At 40.6% G+C, this 14,228-nt stretch overlaps 1 protein-coding gene across 1 annotated transcript in view; it reads right to left on the minus strand.

The window, feature by feature from the left end:
- Positions 1-1,632: 1,632 nt before the first annotated feature.
- The window catches only part of SLC9A8 (solute carrier family 9 member A8), a 73,641-nt gene continuing 61,045 nt past the window's right edge, over positions 1,633-14,228 (minus strand). The window contains exons 11-16 of the mRNA XM_063297076.1: positions 13,413-13,529; positions 11,097-11,179; positions 8,904-9,015; positions 7,488-7,708; positions 4,166-4,312; positions 1,633-2,274 (exon numbers count right to left, since the gene is read on the minus strand). Coding sequence (XP_063153146.1) covers positions 2,167-2,274; positions 4,166-4,312; positions 7,488-7,708; positions 8,904-9,015; positions 11,097-11,179; positions 13,413-13,529 — 788 coding nt within the window. The 3' untranslated portion in view covers positions 1,633-2,166. The remainder of the gene's footprint in view (positions 2,275-4,165; positions 4,313-7,487; positions 7,709-8,903; positions 9,016-11,096; positions 11,180-13,412; positions 13,530-14,228) is intronic.

Genomic DNA, 14,228 nt, shown 5'->3' on the forward strand with positions numbered 1-14,228 from the left:
GAAATCCTTGTGAGGTCCAGCAGCCAGATGTGTAGACTATTTAGCCATGACAAGTCACATTGCCTGGGGTGCACCACAAGGAGGCTAGTCTACATTGCACCAAGTTGGACCGAGAAAGAGGGACTGGCCCAAGGTCACCCAGCCGGCTTTCATGCCTAAGGTGGTACTAGAACTTACAGACTCCTAGTTTCTAGCTCAGAACCTTAACCACTAGACCAAACTGGCTCTCAAATGAAATAATAATAAATAAGTACATAACTTCATGTACTTATTTGTGGAGGGCAAAAGGAAGAGGGGCCGACCAAGGGCAAGGTGGATGGATGATATTCTAGAGGTGATGGACTCGTCCCTGGGGGAGCTGGGGGTGTTGACGACCGACAGGAAGCTCTGGCGTGGGCTGGTCCATGAAGTCACGAAGAGTTGGAAGCGACTAAACGAATACACAACAACACATAACTTCATGCCAAACTTTGCCTAGTATTAAAAACATTATGAAAGAAAAATCTGCCCCCACCCTCAAGGAAAAAAAAGTGTTGAAAAGAGAAAAGGCATCCCCGTTCACTCTGGGCTTCAGAACAGTCCTGACATGTATCCCCCAGCAGAATTTGGCAGGAAAAAAAGTTGCCCATTTGTGTCCTATAGGATGACTCAGTTTTGCTTCTTCTCTCCATACCTTTTCAATTAGAGTCTTCTTACGATCTCATCTTCTTGTCCACCTAGTGAAGGGTTGCTTAAGAATAGGAATTTAAACCAACTACCATCACCCGAAGTGCACCTACTACATCATTCCTGCTCTCAGTATTACGCAATGTTACTGAGAACATGTCTCTAAAAGACCATTTGTGTAAGCTTTATCAGACCACTAAGCCAGCATTGCAGGAAAAGTAACATTAAGATTTGGGATACATAAGGGAATATTTAGTTATTTGTTTGTTTTACAGGGCTGATAGGCCACTCCAATCACAGCCTACTGTGGATAGGGGACTGTCTCAACAGCCCATTCCTTTCTATCTGCAGTGAATCTGGAGACTGTTCCAAGTATGAGGAAAAATCATGTGGCATAAAATCATGTACCAATTTGGAATGCAAATGAGAGCTTATGTGGTTTACAAAAATATCTCAATTTCCCTCAGGTGGAAAAGAAATGCATCAATTTTTCCCTCTCTTTTAATATGGGAATATTCCATCTACCATGTTTTACATGCATGGCAAAGTTCCAGTAATTCTCCCCACCCAGCTTTTTAAAAAGTTACTGTCATCATATGGTTTGGTGTTTCTGCATGAGTGCACAGGATACTGCAAGCACCTGAAGATTAGACAGTATGTAAAAGCCAATCTGTGAATAATAAAAAAGCAGCTGAATTGTTTCCTGTCTTATGGGGTTTTCCCAGAAAAAGGAAACTCCTTGCTTTTTTTCCTCTTCCATGCCCTGGCTTTGACCTACCCATCCAGCATTTGGGCATCACCATGTGCTATGGAGCTATTCTCAAAGGAAGGGAATGAGAAAGGTGGAAATTAAGCTTGACAGGTTTCAAATAAAACTTTGCTTTGGAACCAAATGATTGAAGTTAGGGTATGGAACTTTGTGTCAAGTTGTTTCAAACTTAGAAATAAGAACTCGGATCAAACATATTTAGAAATCCCAAAGGCCAAGAGGCTTTAATTAGCTGCTTTTGCCTTCTGTCAGTGTTCATACTCTGCATCCTGAGTTCATTATATATTTCAAGAGCAATATAAGATAGGCCTTAAATATACACTTACTTGCTCACTGTTGATACAAATTCACAGCATTGTCCTTCCAGTACTGGGCCAGTACATTGGCAAAAGTATAGTAAAGTGCACTAAACTTTTTTAAAGCTCTCCTACAGAATTTTCTTTAACATACATTTACAGCAGAAAATCACAGTCAGTACCACCCATGTTTCTAATTATCCTAATGCATTTGGGATAATTGCTGCCTGGAAAGGTGTCATAATTTCAAAAGAGTAAACAAAAGAATGGCATTAGAGATGATCTTGCATTCCAGCACGTGACACAACTTTATACTGGGCAAAGAGTCACTTGACAACAACCCTACCAAGTTGTATCTGGGATGTGTGTATAACACTGTCTGCCTTATAACTAAACTTGGAGGTGTCAGCAGAAGTGCACACACATACCAGCCTGCTACAGCAACTCCTGCTCATCATCTTCTGATCCAGAAGGTCCTTGTCGCACCTCCTCATACCATTTGTTGGTGAGGCTTTTCATCTGTATGCGCCCATGATGTAAGTCCTATGGTAAAGGGAAGTTGCAGCCCCTTTAGAAAGATAAAATTGCACTTCTCCATCTGTCTGCATATAAGGCAGTACAACTTCAGTTCTGTATAAAATTAAGTAGATATGATGTGCTCGGTTTAAATGAAGGAAAAAAAAGTTGGGGGGAGACAGTACTGTATTATGACAGCATTAACACTGATAGATTAGGGAGAGTTCCACTAAAAAATCTCAGGTCTTTCTCCATGTGTATTTTGAAAGCAGAAAGCAGCAGCAGAGAGAGAGATAAAAATAGGAAATGCACATAGGAAAACCCTTCCTTTGAAAACTTCAAGTGATAAGACAGCTCATTTGGAAGTATGTGGTTCTTCACATTGTTTACTTGGTTTCCTAGATGCATGAACAATATGTTTTGTCTTTTTGTTACAGCAATGCTATTTGCATAAATTCCCTGAAAAGTAGCTTAAAAGGGTCTGCACAAAGCACATGTTTTGCTCCATACACAGACGGAATATATTGTGCCTCAGGACTTCAGTTAGACTCTTCTGGGTAGGTCATGATGCAGCTGAAGCAAAACATTTAGACTAATCCAGGTTTCAGCTGAGACAAATCCAGAGAAGTCACAATGGACAAGCAAGGCAAGGCTGATGCACCTCTCTCCCCTCCTTCATATGGCCTGCCCATCAATCTTTCCAGTCCTGTCCCCACTGCTCTTAGCTACCATTACATTGAATTCAAGCACACATACTTGCCCAGACCAGCCTGACCCACACAATTTTCCTTACACCTTCCTTCTTCATTGCCCCTCCATGCAAATTCCTTCCATGCTGCCAACACCCGTCCACCTAACACACCTGACTCATTCCCTCTACTTCTCCTGTCACTGCATACCTTTCTTCCCTGCTGCCACTCCACACCCACCTGTCCAACTTCTCTGCAACCAAATGCTTCTCCTTCCTGCTGTCTCCCATTCCAAGCTGTCTCTGCTGGAACCTGCATGCGCTAGGTCTGTGCACAGATGAAACATGCAGTCTAGGCATTGACCACCCAATACCACCTGATGCATGGAATGTTTTGTACATCTCTATGGCCTTAAGATACCTAACTCAGACTATAGTGGGCCATGTCTGAAACACGATTATCTCTTTTAATAAGACATTGAATGGCCACACATAATGTTTCAATCATTCCTCTGCACGTGCTAGAAAACTTATGTGGAATCTACAAGTAGGCATAGCATCCTTTGTAGCAAAAAACTATGGTTAAGTATTTCAACACAATCCAGGATATTAAACTATGGTTACTTATTCTGGTTGGCTTGGAAATCATTCACCATAATTCCTTGATTCCCATGAACAATAAACTTATATCTGCCTGGTTTTACACTGTGCTAAACCTCAGTGTGATTGTTTTGGTTTAGTGCGAATGGGGTGAGGTCCATGAACAAACCATGGATTTTAGGGCAGTAAACTTTAGCCTATTTTTGGTTTAGGCTGCAACTGTGGTTTAAGGTAGTTTGTGAAGAGAGATAAATGTTGTTATCCCTGCTGTGGTTTTTTGGTCCCTTCTCAAGTCTCCCAATCAATTAAAAGGCACAAAGTAAGAAGAGTGCAAAGGAAGGAAAATAAGCCAGGAATCTGTCAACAGGTGATGATTACTCTGTTTATCTGCAACACCGAATCTGATTTGATTCTGTTTTGTTCAGCAATCTATGCTTAGAACAAATCATGGCAGAGGATGATGCCTGAACTTAGCCAGTTGAGTGAGGTTTCTATACAGAGACAATCAAAATGTCGGTGCAGTAAGCTTGTTCATATGTTTGGTTTGATACAACTGGCAGTTGTTGCATTCTTGGGCATCAAATTAGGCTACAAGTCTATGTGCTTAGGATTTGTTTAGGCAGAACCTACCTCTTGGGTAAGCCGTCTGGTAAAGAAAGGATTCAAATATTTGACATCAAGCCACATAAACCCTTTGAGATCCTGCCGCTTTATATAATGGGCTTCGTACTCTTCCTCTGTGAGTTCAGACAAGTGTTCAGATTCAATGGTGTTTCCCTGGAACGAGATTATTTTAAGAATAAAAACAGTAGCTTCTTTGATATTCCTTAGCCCTACCACTTTATCTACTGTGTTTACATGCAATTCAACAAAAGTGTCAATACCTTTATAATAATAATGGAAAAATTAAGAAAATCATTAGAGACAAGCAATATCCAAGAACTAAAGATCATACGAAGAGAAAGAAACATTGACTTTCATTCAACCATTTCAAGAATGTGCATTCAGGGTGGATTTCTGACTGTCACAGACTTTAAATTTGTGTTGCTTTATGACTTTGGCAGTTCTCACTGCACCAAATGCGATTGAAAAGAAAGCAGCAAAAGACCTGCTAGGAACCAGTATTTCGTTAGTCAGGTTATTATCACAAAAATGGCTTGTCTCTTTTTGTGACTTTACCTTCCAGCTGCCTTTTACCTGATCTGAATTTATACCAGTCACCTCAAAACAGAGGGTGGTTGAGAAAAATGCTAACGGAAAAATTTCGCATTGTGAAATTACCAACACTGTATATTCTGCAACTGCAATGCAGCACCTAGTAAAAAAAGTGGAAGCAAGCACAGAACTCAGCAAGTACATCTTCCCAGAAGATTCCAGCCTTCTTCTGACAATCACATGTGAGGTCCTCAGGGATGGGGATTTAAAGATTTAAAGGGTCTGGGTGGAATTACATCTGAGGATTGCAGCATAAATACACATTAATGTGCAGAAACGCTTAAGTATCCCTTATACACATTGTTTTCGTATTATCAGAGTAGCCCATGATTAATTTAACTGGGATATATTGAAAGGCAACACCTCCCTAAGTGTGACAAACCCCTAGTTTTGGTGTGACATCGCAGAGCTCCATAAAACATCTGATCAACTGTTAACAGGACTGAAGAGAGGGAATTCAGCTCTTTGTTTCTCCAATCTCTCCCATACAGCCCCATATATAGAAAGGTAAAACTGGTGAAAAATAAACCACGCCTTTATAGCCCCTAGGTAATCTCTAATTTGTGGCCTAGACCCAGGACATCAGAGACGCAGCACTGTCCTTGACTGAGCAAAGCAAGAACCAGTCTCCCCAAAGATGCTGCTTCTCATTTGTGCCCCACTTCCTATAAAACTGGAGAAAGGTGCTCAGAGGAGAAACAAGGAAAAGGAAAAGAAAAAAGGGAGAGAGAGCAAGAAAATCCAAAGACCCTTCTCCAAGCATCCTCTCTGCAGGGAATATCTGCTAAATGCCAAGATTTTACCATAAGAGATAACAAGGATCTTGTTTAGCTAAGCTGACTCCACTGATTTTATTTAGAATTGTGTATGTGTGACCATTGCCCTCCCTTGTTTTCCCTACACTCCTTTTTTCCCAATGAACTCCTCTGAGAGAGGGGGGGTAGGTAGGTGGCTTGATTAGGGTGGAGATTTAACAGCATGTATGATACTGCAGATGGCTTAGGTGCTAATGAAGTCACATCAGGAGTAAAGGCAGGCAGGCAGTCCTGTGACCCTGGGAAGGAGACAGAGAACAAATTAGTTTTATAAGGGGATTTCTCATTAAAACCTTCCCCACATGCCTTGTGTTTCTAGATTGGCACTAGCTTTGTTACGTTCTATGTTTCTGAGCTTTGGGCAAGAAGATCCAAAGCACCTTCTTTCTATTTGCCAGAACTAGGCTGAAGGAAGAAGTCCTGGATAGAAGATAAGCGCTCCCCAGTGGAAAGACTAGGCCGTATCGGGAAGGTCTAATTGGCTGATGGCTGCCCGTTACTATTTTTCAATGGGAAAATCTTAGAAAGCGAGGTCTGCCAGGGAGGTTTTTAAATGACTCTCCCCTCCTGGATTGTAACACTAAGCTATAAACTGCGGTCTATAAATCACAATGGATGGTTCACCCAAGCAAACAAGCTATGTAATAGCTGGACATTGGCTGTGAACACTGCCACTGAATGCACGCAAGCATAATACTAAATAGTACTACTGATGCTACAGTAATAAGTATGGATAAGCCTTAGGTCTGCATGCTGATTCTACTCCTTGTTTCATGTAGTATGACATACAGTATGTAATAGTATTAGAAGCTCTTATTTCTGTTTTCAGTTAACTGTCATTATTTATTTGGCCCAGCTTAAAATAGTGATTAGCATTAGCTATGGATTAGGAATTTAAACATGCCTCAAAGGTCTCGGGTTACCTTTAACCATGATTTATCTAGGTTCAAACACCATGAATAATGCTGATACATTTAATGTTTCTAACGATCTTCTAATAAACATGCTAAGAAAAAATGGAGAAGAGTAACTTGAGGCTCAAGTGTTATCACAGCAAAATGTAGTTTAGTGCACCATGCTAATGGGCCATTGAGTATCTTCAGAGTACAGATATAGAACCAATTTATGAACAGCAAGCATTTGGGCTACATAAAGCATGGATCTGCATTTAGTTTAAATGCATTTTCAATGCAAAGCCATTTCCCCAAAATGCTAGCCTCTTCTGAAAATCATGGGTGCTTGGTAAAAAGCAAGAGTGTCTCAGGTAAGGTTGATTGTTTCACAGAGCTTCTGCTTTGCCAAGATAGGGGCTTTAAATAAGCACAGGCACTCTTTCCAACTTCTGAATATAGATATACATTTTTTCTTATTTTTGACCTGCTTGCCAGTAATTTACATCTGCAGCTTATCAGTGAAGTACACCCTATCATCCCTCTGAGAGATGTGTGACTCACCATCTGTGTGTTATCATCATCCACTTTGATGTGACTCAGTCCAACTGGTAGCATTGTTTGAATTTCAATGGGAATGTTATTTCACTTAAAGGTAGCTGACTAATAATTACACTGCGCTACATTCATGACTTGCCTGCTGAAACAGGGCTGTGTGTTAGAAGAAAGAAAAGCTCCATGTACAATGATATTCAGAAGACTCTTAAAGTTTTGTCCCCCTTGCCTCTCTTCTGCCTTAATCTACAAAAAGCAAGCTTTCTGCACAAATTGGGGTGCTCCAGATGCACTAGGTCTACAATCAGAATTCCCAGTCAATAGGAAGAGTTCTGGTAGTTATAGTCCCTAACAAATTTAGAGGATGCCAAATCAGGGAAAGCAAATATACAGGCACAGAAAAAGACAAAGAGTTTTATGGAAGATTCACATGTAAAAGAATCTACCTCACTTAACCATGGAATTCATGACACTCACCATTTTCTCTGTCTTGCTGAGATTGATATCCTTCTTGTTCTTCCGCCGGGCCTTGGAGTCTTCAATATCAATCAGTCTGATTAAAGGCATTGTTCCTCCACCCAGCAATAAGATTGTGAACAGCACAATGATGATTGTTGTGGTGCCAATCAACTGCCGCTTCTCAATTGGTTCCAGGCCTAAGTGGAGGCTCAAGGCATAAGGAATTGCCCCACGTAAGCCTAATTAATGGGGAAGAATACAGGGAAGCATATAAGCATTCCTCAGTCCCTCTATGAATAATATTCTTCAAGCTATCAAAATGATGGTTTCTTTGCTTGTTGTTTCGAGATTAAGGGACAAGCATCCTAATTTAGGATAGCCTACAAGGAATCACTTGCAATGAAGTATTTACTGGCACAAAGCTATGCCAATGCTACCTTTGTAACCATTCATTCCTCCACTTGGTCTCATCACTGCTGAAATTTTAGTCATATGAGATTGCCTTGTACTGCATTAAGACTTTTGTTCCTTCTATACCCAAGATCTATTTTCTCCAGGGATGGGCAGTCTTTCTGCCCCAATGGCTCCATGTGGCAATCAGCAATGGACTGGAAATACACTTATATATACACACGCAAATATACTGACACATACATGCAGAGATGATATGGCCCCCAGGCAGCATTTTCTCCATTTAAATTGAGTTCCTAACTGCCTGTCAAGAGGTGTATTAGGTTTCTGCATGCTGGAGAAGACCTGTGAGGAAACTCATGTATCCTTACACATAGTATCAATGCGTAAGGAGGAACTAGAGAAGAATGACAGTGGGCTTGGTAAGCGGCCTTTAAAGACAACATGTGGCTGATGGGTGGTCAGATGCCCATACATGACCTGGGACAAAAGTTCCATCTGAGACCAGAAGTCACTCTCATCAGGCTTTTCCCACCCTTGAACCCCCATATATCTTGGGCTTGAAACTCTGAATTCCCAGCCAGGGCGCTACTGGGAAAATCTAGAAGTTGCTGTCACAACACATCTAGATAACACCACGTTGGGGAAAGCTGAACTACTTCCTATTCCATGCAAAATATCCAATACAGAATTAGAAATCATCACTGAAAGATTTATCCCTGCCCCAAACTTACTTTTTCTGACCAGTTGGGGACAATTCCTTTGAACAGTGGGAAATATCAATCAATCATGTCTACGGACAAACACTGGCTCTTCGGCTTTGAAACGGAGATGAGCACCGCCCCCTAGAGTCGGACACGACTAGACTTCATGTCAAGGGAAACCTTTACCCTTTACCTAGATAAAATGTAAGTTTCTCATGCAGAGACCCGGCATATAGTTTTCCATGACTTTCTGAAGACTCAATTACTATTATGGTGCTATGCAGAACAATACTCCAGAGTTAAAATGGCAAGAGCTTACCACTAAACCACATGATGAACATCATTTTGGGAGTGATCTTGTGATCACGGAAGAAATTAAGCAGATAAGAGAGGGGGAAAATATTGACTGCTCTTCCAAAAAGGACAAGTACCTGTCAAAAAGAAACAAATTTAAGCTTTTAATATCAGTTGCTGGGAAGTAACAATGGGAAAATGGGGATTGGGATTCAAAATTTCCTCATGGGTCTCCTTTCAGCATCTAGGGCCAATACGAACACAGAATGCTAGCTTAGGTAGCCCTTTGGTCTGATCCAACAGGACTCTTTTTATGAGTTGAGCTCAGTAATATACCCATTTTTCCTTTATCAGATGTGTTGCATCCCCTATGTACATATGTTTATCTTTATCCCATTTGGAAGGGGAGGCACAAGCCATCAATTTGCTACTTTTTAACTGCTTCTGACTATGAGAGAATGCTTAGAGCAGGGGTCCCCAACCTCCGGGCTGCAGACCGGTTGTCCTAACAGCCAGGAAACACGCTGAGACAAGGAACTGGTCTCTAATGTTTATTGCTAGTACATAACAGGAATCCTAACAAACTGAAGAAGCGTGGGAAAAACCCAGACATATAAACCCCAAAGGTTAAGGCGGTCCCGATCTGTGTCTCTTTGAATGGCTGACCAATTCCTCAGTGCTACGCATGCGCTTAACAGTCTGGATGGGAGCCCCCTGCTCGCCATCCTTACTCATGACACTGGTACTGGTCTGTGGCCTGTTAGGAACCAGGCCGCACAGCAGGAGGTGAGCGGTGGGCAAGCAAATTTACAGCCTGAGTGTTTACAGCTGCTCCCCATCACTTGCATTACTGCCTGAGCTCCGTCTCCTGTCAGAGAAAGCAAGCCCAGTGGCTGCTATCTCCAAACGGCATGAAGAAAAAAGAATAAAAGATCGAGAAAAAGAGGAAGCGCTTGAATCATCCCGAAACCACCCCACCCCAGTGAAAAATTGTCTTCCACGAAACCGGTCTCTGGTGTCAAAAAGGTTGGGAACCACTGGCTTAGAGGATGTTAAGGAATTATTAAGCTAAGGCTCTAGTCTACTGCAAATTCACCTGAGAACAAATGAAAAGAGAAGGTTTTAACCCTCAAATAAACATGCATGAGAGCATACTGTGTAAGAGAGGGAAGAAAAGGAGCAAATTCCTAGCACTCGGGTTGTATACAGCTCAAGGAGTAAAAGGAATACTTCATTAATTCCAAATACTTTATTTTGTGTGCGTGTATATATAATAGTTTTAATTGCTGTGAGCTGCCCAGAGTCATGCATTTGAGATGGGTGGCTATATAAATTGAAACAATCAATAAATCGATCAAATAGGACAAACAAAATATATCATCACTATTATGCATTACTTATGAGTTTACAGAAATTCCTGACTGGGTAATCCTGGAAGAAGGATGCTAGACCAAATTAACATTGGCCTGATCCTACAAGATAGTGCTTACACTCCACTAGCAGTTTAGCTCCTCTCACTGAGGCCTTTCTTTCTAGCCTTGGCTGCCTCAGAATGAATAATAAACAAAGTGGAAATACAAAGCTGCCTTATAACTGAGTCAGAACTGAGTTCACTGAATAGTTACATGCTAGGAGAAGAGTGGTGCTAGTCTACGGTAGCTAAAAGTCAGAAAGAATTTGGTAGTGTCTTTTAAGACCATGAAATGTTGTTATAAGGATGCATGCAGAGTTCAGTCTCACCAGAGTTATAAGGAGGATAACCCTTCTCTTAAGTTAAGGTTTAAGATTGCTATGCAAATCAATTGACATCCTGATTTCAGGATAAGAATGGATATTATATAGTGTATAAACCCTTTAATCTCAGAACAGACCTATAATCATTTTTTGCTGTGAGGACAGTGTCCAATGGCCAAGGAATATCCTATGCACCCATTGGCTCTCCCAGAAGAGCCTAACTTGACTTATAAGAGTTATTTTCATAGGTCCTTTGGAATGCAACTGGCTACAGTGAAGGAAGAGATAGTTTAATCTGTGATGTTATTATACATACATATTGCATTGTTTTTAATACTGTAATCCAGCTAGATTCCACTGAGTAGGCAGCATACAAATTATTGCAATAATAAATAAATTGCAGTCCTCTGTCACACATTATATACGCTGTCTTGCCAGACTGGGGTCAGGTGGAACAAATAAACTAATATGTTTTGATACCTACTATGCACCAGATGACAAAGGACATTTCAAACTTGTGAGGAAAGCTAAAAATTGACAAGCCCAGAAATGCAAAAACACATGTTTCTGAAAGAGAAAAAACAGAAATGAGTAATCACAGAGTACCACACTGGACATTCAAGTCCCTATGTTTTTTAAACTTCAGAATTTCAAAAGAAACGTTTGATGCAGATGTAGTCTTATATGCCTAGATGGTACAGAAAAAGAAAAAAAGAAAGAAATGTATTCAAGATGTTCTGATACACTGCTCCCATCTTCTTCCAAAGAAGAAAAGGAAGGACTAGGAAACTCCTCTTTCGCTGGATTATGACTTTCAGTGGGTCTGGGTCTAGTCCAACAGAAGCCTGACTTCTTCAACGGGGTTCTATTAAGACCTAGCATTCACTGCACAAGATTGAGCAATGGAGCCCAGACTTTTTTTTTTAAAGAGACTGAACACATACACACAACATGTAGGTCTACCAGTAACTGGTTAACCATGATAATTGGGCCTGCAACAAAACACTGCAGTATGATTTGTCTTGCCAGCAAGATACTTTTTCAGGATCTTCTGTTTCCCCCAGCTATTTCCTCTTCTCCTCTCTTAACAGATGTTCAACCTTCTGTGTCTCTGTGCTTTAAACATCAGAAAGCAGCATTCAGATTTGGTATTAATTCAGCTTTAATAGCTCAGTGGAATATCGATGTTCAAAGACAAGAGGCACACCTAATGAGGAGGCAAACCGTTCTGATTGTGCGTCTCCTGGTAGTATCTAGCTGGCTGTTGTGAAAGAAAACAGGAAATGGATCTGTCTCTTTCACCTCTGTCCCTATAATTAATACTGTATTTAGCTTCATATCTTTCAAATAATAAATATATTTAAAAACTAATGCCACCTAAGAAGGGACAGGGTACAGAGAATCATATTAACTCCACATGAATTTATTGCCTGTAATTTTTTTTTCTCCCCAAATAGCTTCCTGATATCCAAAATGTTTTAATGGAAATGAAGGCATGTTGCCTCTCTATCATCTAAAAGTAGCCTGGAGGGGAGAAAAGCGTCAAAGAGATCTATTTTGTTATCAATCTTGTGGCAAGACTTAGCCGGAGCCTGGAGGGGAAGGGAGGAAAAGATTTACAGCGCATTTTATCCCCCTTGTCAGTAAAGGTGACTTTACTGCTTGGCAGACTCCATATTAGTAGGTCTGTTCTGAGAACTGTGGAGAAGAAATGCTCCCACAGTTATAGAAACATCTCTGCTTCCTCCTATCCACAATTCACACCCTTGAATGACTTTGAAATCACAAGAAATAGATCAATGACTACAAATGGTAATGATTAAGGCCGCAATGGTATGCCTGTTTAGTTGGGAGTCCTCCTGGATTAAATGGGGCCTAGTGATGCCTGAGTAGTCATATACCAAGCTGTAATGTAAAATCTCCTTCTGAGCCCAAGCAAAGAAAGCAAGGTACTGCCACCTGCTGAGATACAGAGAAGCCATGTGCTGCAGCCTTCAAAACTTATTTTTAAATACATTTATCTGGTCAGGAGCATCTAAGACATTAGACTAGGTTAGTGATGGAGAACTTGAGAATGAGTCACTGCTTGCAGGAAAAAGATGCCAGGAACTGAATAGGCATCTTTCAGACCAGTACTCCCCAATCTTGCAGACGTTGCTGAACTACCCTTCCCAACTTTTCATTATTGACTGGGGTAGTTGGGGCTGTTGTTCAGCAACATCCAGAAGGTTGCAAGTTCCCTTATCCTTGAGCTAGAAAAATCTTTGATTTTATCCGTATGCTCATATGTTAACCTACTGCCATATCTTTGCCTTAACATTGTAATAAAAAGAAAACATACTATTATATGCAATTCATTGGCACAAACAGTGTTTGATTACTTGATGACAATGGGTCAGCTTTTCCAGCAGAAAGTAATGCGTTGGTAACAATATGGAATGAAATCAACGTTTCATTTCTTACTCAGTCATGACCAGAGCAATGAATGAAGTAAATGTATGAGGGCTGGCTTTAATGTTCTGGCAAATCATGAAGCTCACTGGATGATTTGAATTGGTCAATAACAGTTTAATGACTGCAGTACAGATTAACCCTCAACTCCACTGCCCATAGCTCTTGGTCAACTGGCAGGATAAAAATGTGTGGAAAATACTACTACTAATTCACAGAAGCTAGTTACAGTATAGGCAATGGACATTCACTTGTGTACTAACCCACAGATTGCCACTGAAAAAGTTGTTAGGATAATCAGGAAAAGTGTCTTTTGATAGTAAGAGTCCAAACAATAGATAGCACATACCACACATGAATGCAACAGTTCTCAGTGTCTGCTGCATTAGGATCTGTGTAACCGGAGAAAGATTATGATGGGTATAGTGAGACATTACAATGCCAGAAAACAAGATAGCCATGATACCTGAGGGGGGAAAAAAATCACAATCAGATATACTTACGTATAATTTTACATTTTTCCTCAAACTGTTACTAATTGCAACCCAATCAATAAATTATCAGCATTGTTCTGCAGTACAAGAATGGGAAAGCATGGTAAGTAATGATTCAGACTGGAAGCTTGGGTACAGTTGTACAGTTCAACAACATGAGTTGGGCCAGCTGCCAGGAGTAGCTCAATCTTTTGGCTGAACTGCATGAGTACAAAAGTACCTGAATGCGCATATGCAATATTTTCACACTACACTTCAAAGGTGGGGACAGCTGAGCACCCTTGAAAGACCTGGACTTGGACTGCTTATTCAGGAGTTTTGTATTTGCACTGGAATTCCTGTGGTGCTTTCACATAAGCCTGATCAATCACACCACTGTATGAGATGCCAAATCCATATTTTCCTATTGTAAATAAAAAACCCAAACCCTAGAAATTACAAAATAATTGTCCTCCCAGTTACATTTGTCCCTTTATCAGAAAAGCAACATAGTATATATAAAGAGAAGGGGCACTTTGAAAGTTGTTTCCACTAGGCCAACAATAGGCAAGCTAATACTAGTTAACAGACCCAAAGACAATAGTCAGTGCTTAACTATAGATTGTAGTTATTGATTTCCTCATAAACAATATTCTCTTTCAATACGGAAAATATGGTAATGCTTGCAGGAA

The sequence above is a fragment of the Candoia aspera genome, chromosome 3, assembly GCF_035149785.1.
Source record: "Candoia aspera isolate rCanAsp1 chromosome 3, rCanAsp1.hap2, whole genome shotgun sequence".
NCBI lineage: Eukaryota > Metazoa > Chordata > Lepidosauria > Squamata > Boidae > Candoia > Candoia aspera.